General features: G+C 36.2%; 1 protein-coding gene across 1 annotated transcript; it reads left to right on the top strand.

Annotated features, from left to right (window-relative positions):
* The first annotated feature begins 5,617 nt into the window (after positions 1–5,617).
* On the top strand, positions 5,618–7,871 carry LOC140874823 (BAG family molecular chaperone regulator 3-like). The gene is made up of 5 exons (XM_073278248.1): positions 5,618–5,874; positions 6,035–6,274; positions 6,534–6,790; positions 7,074–7,220; positions 7,311–7,871. Exons 2-5 carry the CDS (start codon positions 6,046–6,048, stop codon positions 7,500–7,502), a joined length of 825 nt encoding a protein of 274 aa, XP_073134349.1. The 5' UTR covers positions 5,618–5,874; positions 6,035–6,045; the 3' UTR covers positions 7,503–7,871.
* Positions 7,872–9,950: the final 2,079 nt, after the last annotated feature.

Raw genomic sequence — 9,950 nt, 5'->3', positions numbered from 1 at the left:
AGACTCATCTGACCATCACATCGATCTGATCCCAGTATACGATCTGGGCCATGAACTCATCTGAACACCGAGCTCATTGTAGAAGAATCTCCCTCAACCATATCTCCTATATATCCGAAGTCTTCAACAGAAGGATAATCTAGTCAACAACAAAATCATTTTGAATTATTTAGCAAATCATTTTTCCTTGTATATAGGATTATTTACACATTAGTTGTTATCTGTAACTTTCTATATATTTGTACGTTGATGAATACAGTATGATTCATTCTGCTCATATAACTCTTATATGGTATCAAAGCCTTCTTACTCCAACGAGTTTTTTTTTCAATGGCCTCTTCAACATCAAATTTTATCACCATCAATCCAGCAGCTCAGCTTCCTCTAAAATTAACGAAGTCCAATTACTTCTCCTGGAAAGCCCAGATTCATGCTTTACTCTTTGGATTAGATCTCCTTGGCTATCTTGATGGGACACTACCATGCCCTTCTTCAACGCTCACTACAGAAGAAAAAACTGTTCCGAATCCAGACCATCTCTCATGGCGTCGCCAAGACCAGTTGATTCTTCACGCTATTCTAGCTTCCTCAAGTGAATCGGTCATTCCGCTCGTCTCTTCGGCAACATCAAGTCATGAAGCATGGACTCGTCTCTCTCATCTCTTTGCAAAATGATCTACTACTCACATTATCCATCTCAAAGACAAGTTAACTACGCTTACTCGTGGTTCTCTCTCTGTCACAGACTTTCTCACATCCATTAAACAAATTGCTGATGAACTCACTACACTCGGCGATCCTCCAAGTGATGCTGATCTTCTCATCTATGCTACCCGTGGGCTCGGTCCTGCTTACAAAGAACTGGTTACAGCTATCAGAACTAGAGACACTGTGGCTCCATTCGAAGAATTGTTCGATAAAATCATCGATCATGAAACTTTCCTCCTCCATCATGACAAACAGCCCCTGGAATCCGAACCACCTACAATTAATCTTGTCAAGTATTCCCACTCTTCTCCAAAATCATTTCGGCCCAAACCTTCATCAAACACACGTCCTCTTCTTCCCAACCCTCCACCCACTACCAAGCTTAATCCATCAAATGGCTTTAACCATACACAAAATACAGTTATCTGTCAATATTGTAACAAGCCATATCATACGGCCAACCGCTGCTTCAAGCTCTTTCCTCATCTCCGCACTCAGCGTCCAAGTGCCAATCATGTTGTCTTACCTCCCAACTCTCCTCAAAGTCAATGGATTATGGACTCTGGAGCATCTCATCATGTCACTTCCCAACTCTCCAACTTATCTCTTCACCACCCATATGATGGGCCTGATGATGTCCACATAGGTGATGGCTCAGGTTTGCCAATAACTCACACTGGTTTTGTTTCTCTTCACCCATTTTTTAATTTATCTCATGTTCTTTGTGCTCCCTCCATTAAACAAAATCTAATTTCCGTTTCTCAATTCTGTCGTTCAAATAACACATCCATTGAATTCTTCCCTACACATTTTGTTGTCAAGGATTTGCATACAGGGACTCATCTACTACAGGGAAACAATCGGAATGATCTGTATGAGTGGCCACGTGCAGAACCTACTGGTAAACACATCAACTTGGCAGTCACCACTGGGGCTACTGCCAAAGCTTCTCCAAAAACGTGGCATGAGCGTCTCGGTCATCCTTCTACCAATATTGCCAATAAACTTGTTCAGTCTAGTTCAGTCATTTTTTCTTCTTCTATGCCTTCAGATTTTTTCTGCTCATCTTGTCTTTGTAATAAAAGCCACCGACTTCCGTTTGGTGATTCAAGTCTAGTAAGTCATGGAACTCTAGACTTAATTTACACTGATGTCTGGGGTCCCTCTCCAGTGCAATCTATTGATGGTTTCAACTATTATGTAATTTTCGTGGATCATTTTACAAAGTATGTCTGGCTATATCCTTTAAGATTAAAATCTGATGTCCTTCACATTTTCAAAGATTTTAAAGCTCTTGTTGAAATTTTTTTTAAGCGTGCTATAATCGCCATTTACTCTGATGGTGGCGGTGAATATATAGCCCTTCAATTTTTTTTAAGGAATTTGGGCATCCAACACCTCAAAACTCCACCTCACACACCTCAACACAATGGCACCTCTGAGCGTCGTCACAGACATATAGTTGAAATGAGACTAACTATGCTTCACCAAGCCAAAATCTCTCCTCAATACTGGTCCTATGCCTTCCAAACTGCAGTATATTTAATTAATCGTCTCCCAACTCCAATTACAAACCTTCTCTCTCCTTATGAAAAACTATTTAACTCCAAACCAAATTACAATAAGCTTCGAGTGTTTGGATGTCTATGCTTTCCTTGGCTTAAACCGTACAACTCTAATAAACTTGAACCAAAATCATCTCCATGCATGTTCATTGGATATTCCTTACATCAAAGTGCGTACTTGTGTCAAGACTTAAAAACACTAAAAATTTACACCTCTCGTCACGTTCAATTTGTGGAACATAACTTCCCTTCTTCTTACTTGTCATCTTCCACTTTTCCCCCTGAATGGTTTGAACCACCAACCAATTCTCCTTCTCCTCCGTCTAGTGTCATGGAACCAACAGTAGAGGATGTCACAGCTGCCCCTCTCCAGTTTCTGCCGCGGCACTCATCAGATTCACCACCATCCGGCTTGTCGAACACTTGTGTGTTTCCTGCAAACTCTGCTCCTCAACCATCCGAAACCATATCTCCTGGTTTACACACCAATTCTGCAGCAACAGCCTCTTTCGTAGCCTCTCACACAATGACCACTCGCTCAAAAAATAATATTTTCAAACCAAAGACCATATACCAAGTTACAACGACTCACCCCCTTCCTGATTCCATTGAACCCTCTTGTGTTTCCAAAGCCATTAAGCATGGTGAATGGCGGAAAGCCATGTCCGATGAAATTACGGCACTTCTTCGAAATGGTACATGGGAACTAGTTTCTCCTAGCTCCTCTCAAAACGTTGTTGGATGTAAATAGGTATATCGCATTAAACGTCATCCGGATGGCTCTATCTCTCGATACAAAGATCGTCTTGTTGCCAAAGGCTTCCACCAGAGGCCTGGTATTGATTTCCATGACACATTTAGTCCGGTCATTAAGCCAACAACTATACGTACTGTTCTTGCACTTGCCTTGTCTAATGGTTGGCCCCTTCGTCAATTGGATGTTAATAATGCATTTCTTCATGGAACACTATCCGAAGATGTGTACATGCAACAACCGCCGGGATTTATTGATCAATCTAAACCGGATTTTGTGTGTAAACTTCAAAAGGCAATTTATGGCCTCAAACAAGCCCCCCGGGCTTGGTACAACGAGCTGAAGGGTTTCTTGACTGCTTATGGTTTTGTAAATTCACAAAGTGATACTTCACTGTTTGTTTATCATACAAATGCTATAGCTCTTTATTTCTTGGTCTATGTAGATGATCTTATTGTCACAGGTAACAATGCGAGCTCTCTCAATACCTTTATTCACTCTCTGGCTACCCGTTTCTCTATCAAGGATCTTGGTGATCTCCACTACTTCCTTGGTATTGAAGTTCTTCCAACAAATACTGGGTTGCTTCTAACGCAACATAAGTATATTCGGGATCTTCTAGCCAAATCAAACATGACTGGAGCTAAAAAAATGTGCTACACCAATGTCCTCCACTCAGTCACTACAGCTCAATGACGATTCCATGCCTACCGATGCCACCAAATATCGTCAAGTTGTTGGGGCTCTCCAATATTTATCTCTCACTCGATCGGATGTCTCTTATGCTGTCAATAAATTGGCCCGCTTTATGCATTCTCCCACTGAAACACATTGGTCAGCTGCGAAACGGGTCTTGCGTTACTTGAAAAACACCATCCATCATGGTCTACTTCTCAAAAGAAATCAGCATCTTCATGTTACTGCCTTCACTGATGCCGATTGGGCCGGCAATCGTGATGACTTCACCTCTACGTCAGCCTACATTGTTTACTTGGGAGGAAACGCAATTTCCTGGTGTTCGAAAAAGCAAAAGATGATTGCACGTTCCTCAACCGAAGCCGAATATCGTTCCTTAGCTTCTTGTGCAGCTGAAGTTCTTTGGATAAAAAATTTATTACATGAGCTTCATGTTTCCTACTCACAGGTTCCGCAAATTTTCTGTGATAATATTGGTGCAACATATTTATCTGTAAACCCTGTTTTTCACTCCAGAATGAAACACATTGCCATTGACTACCACTTCGTCCGTGACCATGTCGCCCGGGGCTCATTCTCTGTTTCACATATTTCATCTAAGGATCAGCTTGCAGACACCCTTACAAAACCGTTGCCATCCTCTTCCTTTCAAGCTTTGCGGTCCAAGATCGGTGTCTCCAATGGAAGCACCGTCTTGCGGGGGCCTGTAGAAGAATCTTCCTCAACCATATCTCCTATATATCCGAAGTCTTCAACAGAAGGATAATCTAATCAACAATAAAATCATTTTGAATTATTTAGCAGATCATTTTTCCTTGTATATATGATTATTTACACATTAGTTGTTATCTGTAACTTTCTATATATTTGTACGTTGATGAATACGGTATAATTCATTCTGCTCATATAACTCTTATACTCATCTGATCTGTACTATTCGATCTGATCTCTTATCTATTTACATTCAATCTGATAGAAGCATACTTCAACAACATCACATAAAAAAATTATACGTGAATCATTTGTGGACATTAATATTTAAATTCTTATAATAATACCCCAAAAATAAGATCGAACGAGGCATTGGATCGGCCATGAAAATGACAAATTTGGCGGCTTAGAGTGGCACCATGCTGGCCAGCCCATGGACGCAACCTCTTTTGTCCTTTGGTGGAGGCAATCCTAACTTCATTTAATGTGCATTTTCACTCATATTTCCTCTTAGTGATGGAGCCACCGGGAGTAATCACTTTCATAGGTTTTTCATTGATTTTTTGCCTATTTAAATATAAGAATAAAAAAATGTATTTTCTTTCTTCTTTTGAAAATTGTTCTAAAATAAATAAAGGAAAGATGGCTGTTGGATCCAATTTAATGAAAGAAAGTAAATGTCTAATCTAATAATAGACCTATATATGACAAAATTTTAGCTGCAAAAATAAAAATATTATTCCTTTTTTTAAAACTTTTTTTTTTTTTTTCCATTTTGGTAATTCCCCACCCACTCATGGAAGGGATTGAATCGCCAAACACACTCAATTGAATCTAACAGAAAGAAGTGTTACAGTTGCTTCAAGAAATTGATTCCTTGCTGATTGCTGAGCAATTTTCTTTCTCAACTTATGCAATGATTGAAAGTGGAATAAAAAAATTAGCATAAAATAGCCATTTTATATATTGCAGAAAGCAAATTAAGTTCCAAACTCGAATGCATGTATAATTTGATACTACTTGTAGTATAAACACGCATACAGTCTAATGTGTAGTTTATCTGATACCAAAGTGTAACAATCGGGTCACCAAAAAAGGTCCAACAAAAAATGTTAACTTGATGGGTTTTTAGGGTTATTAATATTCAACAGTCTGACTCGACGGATGATATAAAATTATGAACCTTAATTTAAAATACAAACTCGGAACTGTCCTATCTTTCGCATTATTCTTCCTCACTATATATATAATAAACTCTTATTCGATAAGGTTTATTATATGATATCCTTTGATGAAACTTTCCAAGTGACCTGAACACAAATTAGCATGCAAGGAAAGTTTTCGTTAGTTTTTACAATTTTATATGCTCACATAAAGACCATATTTTTGTTGTTGGCCAGACAAAGTGTGGGGCAGAATTTGGTTCTTTCTTTATACGTGGTATGTTCTTAGCTTAGCAGACAAGCACTTTGAATTTTTTTCCCATTAATTTTTGGTCTCAGCGTATTGCTTGATGACACACAAAGTTTCAAGCTTTCTCTATACATTTTGCAATGAATCTTGGGCACATCTTTATAACTCCCAGATTTGTTTTGTCTAGCTAAGTGCAATATGAATAAGGACTACATGTTGAAGATGAGGCCCAAGATCCCCGGAGTTTCGTGTCCGTCTCCGGCGAGAGGCGGCGGCTCGGAGGCGGGCGGATGGGAGGTTAGGCCCGGAGGAATGTTTGTTCAGAAGAGAAGTAAAGATTCAAGAACTCATGTGCCTAACATTAAAGTCAATGTGAAATATGGCTCATCTTATCATGAAATCATCCTCAGTTCTCAAGCAAGTTTTGGTAAAATCTCATACCTTGTTGATCTTCTTGCTTTTATTTTTAAATGGGGCCGATAAAAGGAAATCAAATTATCTGCTTAATTTTTATAAATCGTTTAAATTTGGCCTCAAACAACATATAGGTAACTTTTTGTCCCTTCTGGCCATCGTCTTGCACCTAACAGGACCCAGTGGAATAGGCCTCACATAAAAAAACACATCAATATTAAAAAAAAAATTCAAGTTTTAGCCCAAATTTTATACAATTTTTGGGGGTTCAGGGGAGTTGAAGAAAATGTTGGGAGGGGCAACCGGATTGCACCCTCAGGATCAGAAGCTGATATTCAAAGATAAGGAGAGGGATTCCAAAGCTTTTCTTGATGTGGCTGGTGTCAAAGATGGCTCCAAGATTTTGTTGATTGAAGATGAATTGAGCAAAGAAAGGAGATGTGTTGAGTCTCGCAAGAATGCAACAATGGAGAAAGCATCAAATGACATTGCAAGCATTAGATTTGAAGTTGACAAGCTCGCAAAACAGGTCTCATTTGGGTCCATTTTGCATGCTTCATGCCTTTGCTTATTTCAAACATAATTTCACTCGCTTCTTGCGAATTATGAGATTCAAACATCTTTACATCATCTCATCTTTACTAGCATTTTACTTTTATTTAACTCAAGTTTTATAATAATTGGCATTAAATATACCTATGTTATTTTTATTTTTCAATTATTCGTCCTATCACACGAACTAACCGATGAGTTGAATCGGTTTTTTTTTATAAAAGATTTTAGTTTTACCATTTGTTTGATTGATTTGGTAGGTGACGGCCATTGAATTGGAGATTAATGGTGGGAAGAGAGTAGAGGATATAGTTTTATTGAACATGATTGAATCATTCATGATTCAACTCATAAAATTGGACGCCATTTCTGCTGATGGAGACGTCAAATTACAAAGAAGGACGCAGGTGTCACATTTTATATCCATCCACTTTTCTTTAATAATACTTCAACTTATTTTCATAAATTAAATCTTGAAATATGGTTTTTTATTATAGGTGAAAAGGGTTCAGAAATACATTGAAATTCTTGATGTGGTCAAGGTCAGAAATCCAAGCATTTGCAAAGTGCAATTGCAGCAGCAACAAAAGATGTATAAGGGGCAGCTGCCATCTTTCCAGGAACAGAGGAAACAGGGGAGTTTGAATTTCACAACTAATAAAGTACAGATGAAATGGGAAACTTTTTGAAATCATTTTTCTAAAAAAAATGAAATAATATATATATGTGAAAATAAATCGGTTTTTATATAAAATATTATTGTTTTTGGATGAATGACATGTGTCCCCAAACAGATTTGGGACTAGTTTTCTGGGCACATGTCGTTTGTTTAAATACATGAAATATTGGAACATTACTTAAAGACAAATCTCATTTACTATTACATTTTACATATATTTTTGGCATGCTGTTATATAGGATATAATTTGGTGTTTTATAAGGTGGTCTTTCTTTCAAATTTTGTACATAATATTATTGGTGTAAAGTGAGGTTGAAGGCCTTGTGTATGCTTCTTTTATTATATATAAAAATTTATAAATGAATGAAAATATTATTTATGAGTTTGGATTTCATTTGATAATCTCATTTTTTAAGTTTCAAGTTGCAAAAAATGTTTTAGAAAGGATAATGAACTGATTTAATTATAATAATCGTACCATCTATCAATATACATTATTTAAAAAAATGAAATTTATTGAGAATATAGGATTTTGGACTTTTAAATTTTTCTACCACGTTTCGTTTACGACGGGTGGGACACAGGAAACGTGCATGTCCCTAACTTTGGTGCACAATGATAACACATATATGACATTATTTGTTTTTTTAAAAATAATTAATTTACGAAGCTATTTGAAATTTTGAAGCGATAATATGAATTTAAATTTTTTTTAATTTGTACATTTTTTAAAAAAATTCTTCTTGTATAAAATATATAGTCTTTGTTTGTCTCAATTCATCGTTTAATATTGCAAAAAAAGATGAATTCAGATTTTTTTTAAAAAAACGTAGTTTTTTTTTTTTGATTTCCTTAAAAATTACAAGGAATGAAAAATAAAATGATAATAACATACACGCAATTTCTATCGAATGACAATAAATTAAAAATTATCATAGTAATTGAGTCAAGTTTGGAAAACTATTCGGAAAAAAAAAAGGTTTTTGGAAAAACTGAAAAGATGTTTATTACATTGAAATTTGAACCCAATGGTAAGGAGTACCAACAATTGGGCTTTTAAGCCCAAATCTATAAAATGTTATTGATCCTCTGAATTTGGTCTTCGAAAATTTTAATGGATACCCCTTTATGGCTTTATCTAGTCTAAAAAAACTGACAAAGTTGTCATATTTCAGTTTATCATATTATATTTTTATTTGGCGTTATCATAATAATTACATACTAGATGTCGTCTCAAATTTGAGATATTAATATCAGATGAATTACAACTATAAGATATCCACGTAATATTTCAGTTCTGGTACGTTTAAGCTCTTCACATCGGCCAATTAGATCGACAATGACTTAGAATTGGCATTTTTTGCATGATAAAAGATTAAATTCAGCTTTTCTCATACATATCTGATGGGTTACAAACTCAATTTAATTATTTAGTACACTTCGCATACAAAAGCCCAAACATGTTAATTAGGCACTTCTAAAAAAATTTATAACCTCTAGAGGAGCACTCACATTATACAAAATGCACTCTCATTTTTCCAGCTTAAGTTCTGTAGCTTTTAAAGGATATTTAAAACTGTTTACTGATTTGAGTTTCACAGTATCTACATCGAGCAACTTCAGACGCCTTTCACGTTTGTTCGTGACATCGATGACAAGATGACTCACAAAATTTGTTGTTTACTAACTACTCGAACTCGTTATAATTTTTATCAAACCAACGTACTAAATCCAAAATAAACAAGTGTCAGAGTATATATTGTGTTTATTTTGTTCATAAATATTTTGATCATATTTATGTTGAGATATAGACATACGCATATATGCACATAATCAACGAAGAAAAAGACTAGAATTATAGAGTCGTGGGAATTATTTGCGTGTGCTAGCTAGTGGCTACACACAAAGCCAAATGTGTTAGCTAGTGTACACCACCACATGAGAATTGAGAACACGCTTCGAAACAGCTAATCACTAGCTAGCTTGTATTTTGTGCGTGTTTCACAAATCACTTTATTAATTTTGTTTTAATTCTCGTCAATTGTGTGGGGGGTACTTACGTACACCACATCTTTCTAATTTTTATTATAACACCATTTATATTGTTTTAATATGATCTACATTATCTAGCTATTGAATGATTAATTGATCGATGTATGTTTTAGTATTTTATTTATTATAATTGGGGGAAAAGTTTTTATATTTCTTGTGTAAAGGGTCACGGGAACCCGTGACGCAATGCACTAGACCAAGAGGCATGTGGCTAGCTATACGGTTAGCAATTGTGGCCTGTGGGTAACTTTTACAAACTTTAACCCCCTTTTAAATGTGTTAAAACTCAAGAATTAAGATCCTGATTACTAGTTGCAAGACACCATTCGGGTTATCCACTTGAAATCATGACATAGTCTAGCTCGTATACTTCCATCTTTAGGTCAGATATATATTAATTTGAAGG

The sequence above is a fragment of the Henckelia pumila genome, chromosome 1 (genome assembly GCF_033568475.1).
Source record: "Henckelia pumila isolate YLH828 chromosome 1, ASM3356847v2, whole genome shotgun sequence".
NCBI classification, from domain to species: Eukaryota; Viridiplantae; Streptophyta; class Magnoliopsida; order Lamiales; family Gesneriaceae; genus Henckelia; species Henckelia pumila.
Note: the sequence above shows the minus strand (reverse complement) of the source record. Positions and strands in the feature narration are given on the sequence as shown.

Excerpts from the sequence above, each read along its gene's own strand:
- LOC140874823 (XM_073278248.1), top strand. The coding sequence starts at position 6,046 with ATGAATAAGGACTACATGTTGAAGATGAGGCCCAAGATCCCCGGAGTT. Across the intron at positions 6,791-7,073 it reads TTGACAAGCTCGCAAAACAG|GTGACGGCCATTGAATTGGA; the intron begins GTCTCATTTGGG and ends TTGATTTGGTAG. Across the intron at positions 7,221-7,310 it reads AATTACAAAGAAGGACGCAG|GTGAAAAGGGTTCAGAAATA; the intron begins GTGTCACATTTT and ends TTTTTATTATAG.